This window comes from Notamacropus eugenii, chromosome 7 (genome assembly GCF_028372415.1).
Source record: "Notamacropus eugenii isolate mMacEug1 chromosome 7, mMacEug1.pri_v2, whole genome shotgun sequence".
Lineage (NCBI taxonomy): Eukaryota > Metazoa > Chordata > Mammalia > Diprotodontia > Macropodidae > Notamacropus > Notamacropus eugenii.
This window is the reverse complement of record NC_092878.1, coordinates 32082007-32096620: the sequence shown is the minus strand read 5'-3', so window position 1 is coordinate 32096620 and position 14614 is coordinate 32082007. Positions and strand designations below refer to the sequence as shown.

Genomic DNA, 14614 nt, shown 5'->3' with positions numbered 1-14614 from the left:
ACCAAGTTACTTTCATCTCTAATGTGTTTGTGCAAATCAGTTTGTAAACTTCTGATGTTTAAACTGAAGGCAAGTTGCACATCTCTTCAGCCATCTGGGCAAGGGGAAACCTTTGCAGCTTGGTATATGAAGTCAATGAACAGCCAAGATACAGATCAAGTGAGTCTACTTACCAAGTGTATTTTTAAAGATCCTTATAAACATGGTCATCTCTAGACCTACTTATAAAGACAGAGCCAAGTGGAAAGCATCAGCTACTCATCATGAGTAAAATAATATTTATTGGGGTATAACAATGCCCAAGGGCTTGGTGAACTAAGCAATCAAAATCACAGTAATAGGTATCAAACTAGAGCCCCAAATACCATTTAAACTACAACGAAAGAGTAAATTTTATGGTCTTGCTTTTTATGACTGAAGACGTATACACTAGCTATCAAAATCACTTTAATTTTCAAGCTCACTCCAGGCCTGAAACAAAATAACCCAAAAGCTCCTATTACCGTAATTTAACAGAAAGCAGAGCCATCTTTTCCTTATCTATGACAACACGATGTCATAAATACAGCTGCTTTTCATCCATAATTACATAAACAATAAACATGCTGCCATTCACTAGGGTTTTAATAGTCAATACACGTAAGCAATATTGTGATCTAATGGGCTGCATCTGTTTTCTTTAACCTTCTTCATTTTACTCATCATCCTTGTCCTCGTCAGAAAAATGAGGCACAGACTTCTTTGCCACCACGTTGTCCAGTCCCTGCCTTGCAGATAGGGGTTCACATTCTGAAAAATACATAGTTTAGTGATGTAAAAAAGGATCAGTTATGCATAACACAGGAAAACACATGGAAGCAATGTATTATGATATGCCCTATAAACTGGACCACTTTGTGATGGGCATTACTGAAGGATTCTATTGAGTGAAATATTATTTCAGGGTGCTAACTAGAATCTATGCTTCTAACTTAAACCTGTAGGATAGCTAACAACCAACCTCCCTCCCTCCCTCGCCATAATCTGGCATGCTTTATCTGTGCAAATATGAGTGCTTGAGTGAATAAGCCTTCCAATAACCTAGCTATTGATCCTTATATACAGGAAAATTCTCATGCTATGTTCCTGTGGGTGGTTTTAATTTTTTTTGGTTTATCAAATACTTTACTAGAAAAAAAATAGCTCTGTGAGACTATTAAATGAATGTTCTTCTGAGTCTAACTCCAGGTATGGATAGCAAGAAAAGTGGTCTGAGCCTCCAATCCATGATGCCAGTGAGCCTGTGAGATGCTGGTATGAACTGAAAAAGGTGATCTCATGGGAATGGTGGGAGAGCGGCTGTTCAGCCTGGGCTGAGGTAGAATTCTCCTGACTCAATTTCCCCGCTGACACCTGGCCGACTTTAAGCCTGACTGAATGCAAGTTGGCAATCCACTCCTACCTGGAACTGACATGAAGTTGGGGAGATATTGGTTCCCTGAAATGTTCCTACTCTTAGTGGCAATTTCCTAGAGTCAAAAGGTTTGTGAGTTTAATACCAGATCTATTCAATTATAGATTGTTGGTAGGAAAACATCCGAGGTTAAGTCTAAAATTAAGCTATTAGGCTTAGGACTTTAGACCAACAACAATAAGTTAGGGTCCTTTCATTCTTAGTAATACTGTGGAGACAATTAGGTCAAGAGCTTGTGAAGTTAGCAACTTAAATATTATTTGTGTCTCAGTTGGTTAATGTTTTAAAAAAATTCTTTTGTGATCTATATTGTAAATGCTTTAAAAAGAAGCATCACCTCACCAAAAGTTGGAATTGTTTTATGTGATATGAACTGTTAAAAATGAAAAATAAAATAAAATTTAAAAAATAGCTCTGAAGATTTATAAGCACACCAGAAGTGAAACTGAAATTCAAAAGCTATTGAAAAGACTTTTTTCATTGCATAAGTGATTTTTTTTCTATTCAAGTACTAAACAGTAGTGAAGTAGAGAGGCATTGTGGGAGTCTCTAGTACTCACACATATCCAGCTGGTCAAATTAAAAAGCTATACACTTTGGGAAAAGCCTGTATATCCAGTGCTGGCCTCTACAGTGTGTAACACTCTTCCCTCTGGTGGCATGTGGAATGAGTCAAAAGTTTGTCCATTGCTGCTCCAACTCACATCTATTTTGTAGCATTTGGAGTTGGAGCAAGCAATTGGAGCCTTGCAGGATAGTCTTTAGCAGGAAGTAAAATTGTTGCAAAAGCTTTTGAAGATATTTGTTTATTGAAGAGTCTTTCCAATGACCCAACAAAAATAAGAAAGGGACTTCGGGATTTTATGATTCCAGAATGATTAGTAATTCAGTTACATGTGAAACAGACTCACTGAGGCAACATTTTGCAGGGGCTTTGTGTCCAGATGGGGCTCCTTGTGGGTCAAAAAACCACATTTCCATTCTCAAAGCTTCATCTGGAGGTGCTATGCTCCCTTAGAGCACTTAACTAAGCATGCTCCCCTGAATACTAGATTGGGGGATCAGTTTTTGCATCTGACAGCTAAATGACTCAATCGTGGGAAGGTTTTCAAGCTCTCCTGCTAACACTGTATCCTTTCTTATTGGGGCTCTACTTCAAAGCAAGTTAAGAAACAGGCTCAGAAGTGAAACCATCCAACCTGGTTGAAATTTGTGGAAATTCCTGTGTGAAGGGTGATATGGGTTTTTTTTTTTAAGTCATTTTCTGGGAAATCTTCTTGCTAGGTGAATTTAAATACTTTTTAGACTAAATAAAGGGGAGTTCTCCAATATTAATTGAATATGTGTAAAGACTGAACAGTGAGTAAGACATTTAAGGGTTGACTGAAAAGTGTTTTACAAGTGAAAATCTGAATGTTTGGTTGGCTTTGGATGATCACATAAAGTCTCATCTAAACCATATGCAGCACTTTGGACTAAGATGGAAGTTTAGGGAGATTACCACTGGCAATGGGTTTTTATGTGACATTTGAATGTTTCACCATCTACCCAGACCCAGGAAGTGCCATATTGAGGGGCAAGGGAGGGAAAGGTGGTGAAGGCTGGAAACAGGAAAAATAACAGGAAGGGAAAGAAAAAGAAAAGAGAATTTATTTGAATGTTTTTTAAACCACCCAAATAGTTCCACTGCAATTCAGTACCTCCATTTGTGAGAATTTTTCAGTTCCCTATTAAAACTAGCTTTTATGACCCAGCAAATAGACTAGCAGACATAGGCTGGGAAAGCAGTATCACACTGTAAGAGACAGCATACCACAACGGGTAGTAGCACACAGAGGATTCGAAATGGGGAAGAGCAGGATTCACCAGCTATGTGACCACAAGCAAGTGACTTAATCTCTCACTTTCCTCATCTATATAATGGGGATAATAATAACATCTCCTTCACAGGTCTGCTATGAGGCTCACATAAGATAATGTAGGGAAAGCACTTGGTAAAACCTAGGAGTGCTCTATAAATGTCAACTTTTTTATTATTTTTATGATGTGTGAGCACTGCCACTCTCTCAGATATGCCTCTGTAATAGCTGCTCAGTCTCCCTGGGATTCAACTTTTTTACCTGTAAAATGAGAATAATAGCTTGTTTCCCTCCAAGACTCACAGGGTTAGCATGAAAGAAGAGATGTGAAAAAAAAAATACTAAAAGTAACTAGCATTTATGTAGCACTTTGAGGTTGCAAAGTGCTGTATATCTTATCTCATTTCAATCTCACAAGAACCCTGTGAGGTAGGAACTATTTGCTATCCCTATTTTACAAGCAAGGAAACTGAGGTGAGGCAACATGCATTTATCAAGCACCTATTATGTGCCGAGAACTTTGGCTGACACTGATTAAGTGACTTTCCCAGGGTCCCATAGCTACTAAGTACCTGAGGCAGGGTTTAAATTTGCCTCACTCTTACTCTCTGGAAACCATAATTGGTCACTATAATTCTTTGAAAACACAAAAGCACTGAAATTCAAAAATATAAATTTTAAATTTGGGGATAGACAGGCAATTGATGGATAATCCTTAATAGTCTGTTCTAACTTAGAAGAACAATCAGTCCATAATTCTGTTTATTATCTAGCACCTTTCTTCTAAAGAAATAAAGGCACTTTCATATCATATTGTCACTGAGCCAAGAAGTAAGGTGGGACAAGAATTTAACCCAATTCACAATTAAAAGGATTGAGACACAGGGAAGTTTGATTCAGCCTAGATCATGCGGTTTATATAGTTAATGGAGCCAGATCTAGCACTCAGGTCTTCATTTTCTTTTCTTTGTCTTTCTTTTGTCTGGAACAAAAATAAGAATTGGATCTCTGCTCTTGATTTTTTTTTTGTCTGGAAAGCCACAACCTATGCTAAGCTTCTTTGGGAGAAGTGTTGCTTTTAAACTAGTCCAGAATTTCTTCTTTCTGAATCATGAACTTAATGAGATGGTTAAGGTCTCTCAATCAAACTGTGAAGTCCATCTGAATACTGATTATAGGGAAGGCAACTTCTGTTACTCAAGAGGATTGAGACCCAATACTTCTGGCTTGAGGACATGATCTTTGTATGCTCCAGGAGAACAGACAGTACTTGATACCACTGGGTCACAATGACATTCCTGGACATAAATTCTAGGCCTTTTCCATGTGAAGGAAGTTGAGGCTAAAATATAAAGCCTGGCCAAAGTTCCAAAATTTTGGTATCTAGGTTCCCTAAGGATAAGACCTAAGTAGTTACCCACTGACATTCCCTAAGGAAGGACAGAGGGATGGTGGAATAGGGAGTGGACAAAAACTAAGGCTCTTTGCTGAATTTACTGCAGATGTTATTTATGCACCTTGAAGAATAGAGGAAATGGAAATCATGGGCTACTTCTTGGTCAATCTCCATATAATGGCCATTTACTAGCATACTTATAAGGATGTAGGGACCTAGAACTCTGCATGTTCCTCCACGGTCACTACTCCCTCAGGCCCTTTTCCTCCTCCAACTATAAGATTGCAAATGGCAATTCTCAAGTGGCAAAGACTCCTAAACCGGGTAATTTAACTCTGCCAAATAAGGTATTTTTCTATCCTTTCGATACCTTATGAGTCTCTCTTATAAATCCTGCTTTGGGTATATCTGTTCTTTCTCAGACTGAGGCAGAAGCTTGGAGCTTTGTGACATGGAGCTATAGGGATAAATGATGTTTCTGGACAGCCTATATAACTCTAAGGCCAGAAAAAGGAAAACTCATCAGCAGTAAGGAAATAGATTGGAGAATATTATTCAGAACAATTTGCAACTATTATCGTCTAATTCCCTAATCTCTGATAGGGCCAAACTATTTGTTTTTGTTTTTTCTGTGTTAACAGTCTTCATGTGAAAAGCTTGTGCTGTTGTCCTTGGTTTGTTTTTTTTTAAAATTCAACACAAAATAGGTGTTGACTTGGTAACAGCCATATTTTCATCAGATTGGAAGGAGTAAGAGATAAAACTGTAAACTCTAAGGGTGGAGTGTTGGTGGGATAGCAAGGCTTCATATGTTCAACTTGTGAGCGTCAGTGCTTAAAAACAATTCATTAAAAGCTCAAGTCCATTCAGTTCCCTTCAAGAAAATGTCGTAATAGTCAAAGAACACCGTAAACAGTTGAGTCCGTGTTGGATGACTAGGGTGAGGAAATAGTGTTGAAATCTCCAAACAGATACATGTGACATGTGGCAAACGAACATAGCTAAGTTAGAAAATTTGGCATAATCTGGCCAGGAAAAGGACAAGAATATGTCTAGGCAAACTGTATGAGGAAATGGCTGAATTTAGCTTCTCTAACAAAATGCTTCTATAAATTATTGTTTGAACCATGGAATTTAGCCCTTGACTTTATTGTATCACTTAGTAAGTGTTTCATATATGTAAGCTGTCTCCTCAACCAGGCTGCATGCAAGCTTAGTACATGGAGACATACAGAAAAACAAATAGTTGGGCCCTATCAAAAGTTTGTGGGCAGAGCTCATTTTAGTGGCTTCTCTGGGATCTCCCACAGTACCTAGCACAAAATTAGGAACAGAGTAAGCACTTAATGAGTTTTCAAAGAATTGAAACTATAGTAGCTATGAGTTTTTAATACTGTAGTCCAAAGTCTCAGCAGCCTATCAGAGAGCTGGGGATGTAGTTTCAAAGCAAGGTCCCTCTTTATGCTGGACCACTCTCCTAATTTTTCATAAATGCTTATGATGAGACTCTAAAGTTGCTTCAGAACAACCTGAGGTCTCAGCATTTGTCAACAACCCTCTTCAGATAACATAACATAGAAAAATAGTCAAGACTGTAAGTTACCCTCCTTCTCTGTCTCTGTCCACCTTTCATCTTTTCGAAAAGAAGCTTCTTGTTCTAGAGAGGGGGAAGGGAGGAGAGAAGAAACAAATGTAGCAGTATGGATCAAATTTGGTGAATGTCTATTTTAAAAGCAATACTCTGTGTTTCCTGTGGACATTTGCATACACATATTTTGGAAACAGAACTAGATGAAAAGAATGTCGTGTCAGAAAGATAAACCACAAGAGAAAAGTTAGTGGTTTTTCAGCTTTTAATAAAGTCCTTTGGAGTGCCCAGGGGCCCACTAGTGTCATCAACAATCACATAAAGAGGAAAATACATTTTAAAATACAAGCACTAGAAACCAACCTAGCACAGATCTAGTACCGCCCCATGAAATGGCTATGGTAGAAACCAGCCATCGAGGGGGCAAGGAGGGGGAGAGGAGGAGAATGGTATCTCACTCCCTTTTAACAAACTGCATAAACTAAATGCTCCAGGGGTGTAGTGTTTGATTATTTGTAACAATTCTCCAAGTAAATAAATTCAACATCATGGCTTCTGCAACCAATCCATCTGTAGTTTTAAGTTAGTGCCCCCAGTAAAGATGCTAAGAAAACCATTTGGTCCATAACATTTTTAATAGAGTGAACCTTTTAAAAACTGCCAAAAAAAAACTTCTTGGCAGAAAGGAAAGCTATGTTGAGAGGAAAAAAGCTCTGTTACCACAGTTTGTATAAGTGTTTCCACATACTGCTATATTTCAAACACACAGTGGAGTCAACTAAGCTCAAGAATATAGGACACATGCTCAACAGATTTTTCTCTCGATTATGATTATAGAAGACAGAAAACTTAACCTGTGAGTGGGACGGGAGAAGGAGAATGGGGGTGTTTGTGCTGGTTGTTGTTTGGGTTAGTTTGGTTTTTTAATGAAGGGAAAATCAAGTATAAATGAGGTGATTGATCTTACTCTAAATAAGCTTCCTTAACTGTGATAAAGGAAGAGCAGCATAAAGTTTTGATGAAGTACCAACTTATTCCTTTTGAGTTGTTTGAGTACAACAATTTTTTTTTAGAAAATCATAGATGTGGAGACAAAAATGACAAGTGCCAAGAATGAGCTTTGTATTTTTCATGTTCATTAAAATCTCCCTGATTCACAATCCATATCTCTTGCCCAACCTCAACTATGCATGAAGGCTGTGCCAGGGAAGGAAAGTCAAAGAGCCCCTCCATCTGCCAAAGAGGGACGTTTCTGGCTGCAATCACACTTGTCGGCTTTCTTGGGGAACAGCTCAATTTAATACTTGAAGAGAGAAAAGGCAGACATGTAGGTTGTTCCATCTAGGAAAAAGTCTATCACACTCTGGGTCTTTACTTTTGCTGCCTGAAGGTTATCTTTTCCATGGATGTATGTTATTCCCAATTCCCAGAGTGGCACTAGTGTTAACACCACCAGGCAGAATGCCACCTCAACATGAGCATTTTTATTCCTCATTACTCAAAGCAGAGTGGGACTTGTTTGGTCTGTGGCACAATATTAAATTCATTGATCATGAGTGGGTGTGGAACCAACTTGATAGCTGACACAGCAAGATGGGGTACCAATCAAATTTGCTGAATAAATGGAATGGGATGGAAGGAATGGAATGAAATGAAATGGAGCAGGAAAAGATTTATTAGAACAGAAAGGGATTGGATGGAGTGGAATAGGGCTTAACTAAACTCTAATATCATAGAATATGATAAAGTAAAACATATTTTGGTTTTTCTCTTCAGCAGCATTTCCTGAAACTACCTTGTTCCATGAAATTTTTATTACCAAAAACGACAGTCCCTGCTTTGACACTTGTGACCTTGGGCAAGTCATTTAACCTTGGTTTTCTTATCTGTAAGGTAAGGGAGTAGGATCAGATAACCTCTGATGTCCCTCCAAACTCAACAGCTATGGTCCTACCATTCTGATCTTCTATAATTCACTTTGCCTGTTAGTTCTTTCCCAAATATCACTCTCTCATTCATCCCAGGTCATCAGGATATGTTCAGGCTCTGCTTCCATTCTAAGCTTCAAGAGAAACTAAGGTGGACCTAGGCAACCCTTACTTTGACTGTTTTGTAGGCAATGGAACGGTCAGAGATAGATTGAACAGACAGACAAGAGAAAATGAAAGCTAATAAACAATCCACCTCTCCAGGAGCCAAAGTCCCTCAGGTTAAGCCAGGCTGCTTTCAATGGAGGTGGCAGGTTCCAGACTCTAACAGAGGCTTCCTATCCATCACTGAAGAGCTTAGACATCTAGTGTGCTTCAGCAGAGGTGAATGTGCACAGATGACAAAGAACCCACTTTAGGGGATACTTAACTAGAGCAGGGGTTCTAAACCAAGTTCTTAATTTGTTTATGTCATGGATTCCTTTGTCATTCTGGTGAAACTTTCTCAGAAGAATGTCTTAAATGCAAGAGACACATAGGGTTAAAAAAGGAAAGTGATTATACTGAAACACAGTTATCCAAACTATTTTTAAAATTCAGGGATTCTCAGATTTCAAACCCCTCTATGAGAGGGAATCTCCATCAGCCATGTAATTATGGGATGCTGGAACAGGCAAAAGGCAGTAAGTTTATTTCCACTGAGAGCAAATACCACAGGACATCATGGTGTCTTGCAGTCACTCTCTTAGCTGCCTTATAATGTATTTTTCAGTAAGTGAGCCTTCTAGTTCTGGAAGATTTTCCTTAGGAACACCTTCCTCTAACAGTTCAGAGCACTGCTGTCAAAAGGCATTTAGTTAAATTCTAAACTGAAATGTTAAACCTTCAACATCATCACAAATGATCATTCGGTCTTGACTTGATCAAACATGATCAACTGAGGGATGAGTGATTCAATCTCAAGCTTGGTACCACCTTGCAAAGAGCTACTTTCCCAGGATTAATGATCTGCTAGATTTATCAAATGGAATTGTACACAGTGTGGAGAAACCAAGTGCAGACAGGGTCATGGCAAGGGTATGTCCATTACCAAGAGTTAGGTACAATGGCACGAAAGTCTTAGGTTGGGAGCAACTAAATCCTGGTAGTTTTAAATACTGACTGTATAAATTGAGAGACTAGGGGTTGAGAGACTAGGTTTGGGGGGAAGTCACCCAGCCATTCCATGAACTCAGAAATAACTAAACATAGCTGTAGGTAAGGGAGTAATGGCCATTTGGAGAAGTTAAACCAAAGACAGTGCAGTGACTTTATTGGTAACTTATGTTTGCAGCACCACACAAAGGAGACTGTCCCTATCCAACTCATCTATTGTGTTCACCCAGTTGAGTTTGCTTTGTTTACTGAAAATGTTCTAGAGTCATCCAAGGTGCTGATCAAGAATACTGATGCATGCTTAGAAAGGGGAAACACTTGTCTTCCTAGGTCAGAAACTGTTTTCCTGAGAGAGTAACATTGAAGTTCAAGGATACAGAGGGGAAGAAGAGTGAAATTTGCAGGGACCAGTCATTGAGTTCAGGTGTAAGTTACTTAGCATCAGAGTGTATTGGGTGTTCATTTCTTGCAAAACAACTCTTCCCTCTTGTAGGCATGACCACCTCCCAGGAGATATTAGTGAAGCACAAGTAATGAAAAGACATAGGAATGCATTCAGGTTTTAAAGTTCTTTGGTCAATATTTATTGGATGCCTACTATATATTGAACACTGTGGAAAACTACAAAGGAGAATGAATAGTCTGTGCCTTTAATCTAATGGAAGGGACAAGACAGACATTCATGTTTAACTTAGAGATTCAGTGGAGAGTAGTGGACTTAAAAGCAAGCAAGGACCTAAGTTCCAGTCCTGATTTTACACTTACTGATTGGGCATTGACTATTGGCAAAGCACTTAATTTCTCTGAAATTTGGTCTCCTAATCTGTTTTAATGCCTGCCATACTTTCAGAGGGTTGTCATGTGACTCAAATGACATAATATATGCAGTGTTTTGCACATTCTAAACAACTATATAAATAATAATCTTTAATAAAGAACTAAAAATAGTAAGTTATTATAGAAATAATCACAATGTACATATTGGACTTATGATTTCAATTGGTATGAAGAAGTATCAGTGTGGAAACTCCTTCCACTGATTTAACTCATCTCTAACACAGCTGTCTGAGAGAGTTGCCGAGGTCACTGATTGATTGATATGTTAATGGTGTGTGTGTGTGTGTGTGTGTGTGTGTGTGTGTGTGTGTGTGTGTGTGTGGAAAGAGAGAGAGAGAAAGAGACAGAGAGAGAGAGATAATGAGAATATGTAGATATGTAGGTTTCAATCATACCTCTGAGACATAAGCAAGTCAATTAATGTATGTGTAGTGTGTGTTGTGTATATATACGCGTGTGTGTGTGTGTATGTGTGTATGTATATGTAATATACATTTATATCATTGTCCTTAGTAGGACTGCACAAGAAACAAGAAATTATGCTTTCTTGAGAACTCTAAATCTGTGAAAATACTGACTGGAGATGGTGGGACCCTACTAAAAAAAACATCACACATACTTGTGAATTTCAAGCAAATTAACTCTTAGTACCTACCAGTTACTAATAAGGCAATAAACTAAGGAAAGCTAAGTTTAAACAAATGATCACAGTTGATAAGAAACTTCTAAACATGACCTAAAGTAGTGGATTTACTAATAGTTCTTCCCTCTTATAGGGAATCCAAGTTCTAGTCTTTGGCTCTGATACATACATAGAAAACAAGTGACAGAAACAGATATACTACACATATGTGCTAATTATTCAAGGATGTGAACTACAGGCTGGGTGGTTATTAGAATGACTGAAGATAATCTAGAAAGGCTTTCTGAAAAAGATGAGCCAAATCTAGAAAGAAGGAAAGATGATGTCTTCCATCTCTCCTACTTCCCTACACCCACTAAACTTATTCTCTGCCTTGACTTAGTACTTCCTGCTCCCACCCAGATCATTGGTTCCCTTCTAACTGTTCTAGATTCGCTCTCAACTTCCCAAGGTCAACTACTTCAGTATTGCCCTCTAAAGCACTTGGACTCCTTCCTCCAAACTCAATGGGCCATTGCCTAATCTTTTCCATCCCCAGCCTCTGTTCTTTTCTACTCCTATTCCTGGACCACACAGAAAATGTAAAACTAAGTGAAACCAAACCTTTAAAGAGTAAAGAAATGACTTCCACTTTGATCCAGCCCTTGGTTCTGCTAAGTAATCTTTTTTTATCCCTCTCATATCTCCCTTATATACTCCCCAGTGCCAAGTGAAGACCTATTTTTTTCTTAAGCTACCAATTCTTCTTCCCCACCCTCCATCTCCTTTATTCAATTTTCTTTTCCATTTTCTGTCTTGTTAATTCCTTTGTCAATGTCTTTCCTTTCCTCCCCTTATTTCTATTTCCATTGCCATCACCTTAGACCCTGCTCATTGTATACCTATGATGGCATAGGGCTTTTCTGAAGCTATCCTGGAAGAAAGGGAAGGATTAAAGATGGCGTAGGACCACCACTACCATAGCAGATTGGGGAGATGATCATTTAACCTTTGAGCTTCAATATTCAGATGTGTAAAACAGGTTCTGCCTCACACTGACGGTGGAGCTTCCCATTAGATTGTGAGTTCTTTGAGCATATGCGCAGATAGGAGAAATTATAGTAAAATATCGCAAAAAAATTTTTTAATTACAAAAAAAATTCTTGTATCAATTGACACACCAAGAAAGACATAATCACTGTCTTCAAGAACTTGGACTATCATAAAAAAAGGAAATAAACTTTTTCTGCTTGAACTTAGGTAGCAACGTTTAGAATTATCGAGACAGATTTTGACTGCATATAAAAGAGCTGTCCACAAATAGAAGAAATGTCCTTGGAAGATTGTATGTTCTTGGTCAAGAGACATCTTCAAGTGAAGCTTTGAAATTCGCATATTGGGAGTGCTATAGAGTAGGTTCTTGGACACAAGACTAAATGTGTCATAGTCAATGATTTATGAGGTCTCTTCCAACTGAGATTCTGTGGTTTGTCTATGATTTTAAAATTGCCTCCTAGCTGACATTAGCTGCCAGACTGATCTTAATAAAGAGCACTTGTATTATATCAGTCTCTTCTTCAAGAGCCTACAATGTTTCTTTGTTTTTCTTTCACATCAAGTCTAAATTCCTAGAATACTGGATTTGGAGTCAGAACCCCTGGTTTCAAATTCCACCTCTGTCATTTGTTAAGTGGGTAACCTTAGGCAAGTCACTTCACATCTCTGGGCTGCAGTTTCCTCATCTGAAAAATTAGGGGATCCAGACTAGATGACTTTAAGATGTATTACAGTTCCAAATAGATATTTCTATGATGCTTTTTAAAGATCTTCCATAATTTAATCCCGACCTACCAATCCAAATTTATTTCCCACCTCTCCCAAATATAAATGCTCCATTTTAATTAAGCTAATTACCCTGATTATACTCTTTCCTTTCTGAATTCTCTCCTACCACTTTTTTCCAAATCCTACCTATACTCAAGACACAGCTCACATCCAAGCTAAAGAAGCATTGTAGTATAGTAGAAAGAGCTCTGGACTTGGGAATCACAAGGCATTGGACCATAAAATCCATGGATTTAGAGCTAGAAGAGAATTTAAGAGGCCATTTAGTCCAACTCCCTCCTTTTACAGATGAGGAAATTGAAGTTCAAAGTTAAATGACTCACCCAAAGTCACACAGGTAGTAAGTAGCAGAGTTCAGTTTTGAACACAAGTCCTCATGGAATGCTGACTGAGGGGAACAGTAGGACAATTAAGGAAGGAGAGAATGAAAAATGCATTTATTAAACATCTAATATGTGCCAGGCACTGTGCTAGGTACTTTATAAACAGCTCATTTGAGCTTACAAGAATCCTGGGAGGTAGGTGCTATTGTTAAATCCATTTTACAGCTGAGGAAACTGAGGCTGGCAGAAGTTAAGTGGCTTGTTCAGAGTCACATAGCTAATAAACGTGCAAGATCACATTTGAATTCAGGTCTTCCATACTCCAGGTCTAGCACTTTACCCACTGCACCATCTAGCTGCCTAAGTTGTAACAAAAGTAGGTGATATGAAATAATTCAGGAAAGGTAGGTTGACTCAAGATTTTAAAGGGCTTTAAATGCTAGGATGAGGAGTTTATAATTCATCTTATAGTCAATGCAGTGTCACCAAGGATTTTGGAGCAGAATTGGCGTTGAGGGAAAGGTGTACCTGTGTCTGCAGAAAATTGTTTTTCCCGCTGTGTGAAGAATGAATTGAAGAGAGGTGAGGATGAAATCAATGTTAGGACCAGTTAGGATGCTAATATAATAGTCCAGCTAAGAGATGCTAAGGGTCTGAACTAAGGTAGTGGCTATTTGAGTAAAGAGAAGGAGAAGGATATGAGAGATGATGTAGAGGGAATATTGACAAGTTTGGTGACTGATAAGATTGGTGAAAGACAAGAATAAGTCTAAGATGACACCTGGGTGACTTGGGGAATGACAATGTCCTCAACAGAAACAGAGAAGTTTGGAAACAGGTCAAGAACAAGGATCAAAATGATCAATTCTGTTTTGGAAATCCCGAGTTTGAGATGCCATTAGGAAAGCTAGGTGACATCAAGCAGGCAGCTATCAGGGTCAGAGTGGAATTTAGGCATTAGGGTTAGATACATAAATTTCATTAAGAAACCATCAGCATAAGGCTGATAATTGAAGCAACCAAGAGGAGTAGATGCAATCACTCTCCAGAGTCCTACAATGATGGCAGATAGGGTCCACCTAGTCTCTAATAGAGAGAATGGCAAATGTAATAACATTAAATATAATATAGGTAAATATAAAGCCTTGCAATTGGGTTCATAAAATCAACTTCTAAAATGTAAGATAGAGGAGAGTGTCATCTGCAAATGATCTAGGGTAGTTTAATGGACCAAAAGTTCAATGAGTCAAAAATGAGATATAGCAGGCAAGAAAGCTAAGGCAATCCTAGCCTGCATTAAGAGAAGAATAATGACAAGGATGAGGGAAGTAATATTACTATATTCCACTCTGTCTGGCCACATCTGGAGTATTGTGTTCCCTTCTGGGAGTCATATTTTAGGAAGCACTTTGATATGTGGGAAAATATCCACAGGAAGATAACCAGGATGGTGAAGAGTCTTGAGCTCATGTCACATGAAGATTGGTTGGAAGAACTAGGGATGTTTAACCTGGGGAAGAGAAAATGGAAGATAAATATGATCATTGACTTCAAGTATCCAAAGAGTTGTCATGTGGAAGAAGGATTAGACCACACTGGACTTGGAAT

The 14614-nt window shown here is 38.4% G+C and overlaps 1 protein-coding gene across 1 annotated transcript in view; it reads right to left on the bottom strand.

Annotated features, from left to right (window-relative positions):
• Window positions 1-261: 261 nt before the first annotated feature.
• The window catches only part of LOC140513790 (uncharacterized), a 65491-nt gene continuing 51138 nt past the window's right edge, over window positions 262-14614 (bottom strand). The window contains 2 exon segments of the mRNA XM_072623800.1: window positions 262-789; window positions 6312-6365. Coding sequence (XP_072479901.1) covers window positions 631-789; window positions 6312-6365 — 213 coding nt within the window. The 3' untranslated portion in view covers window positions 262-630.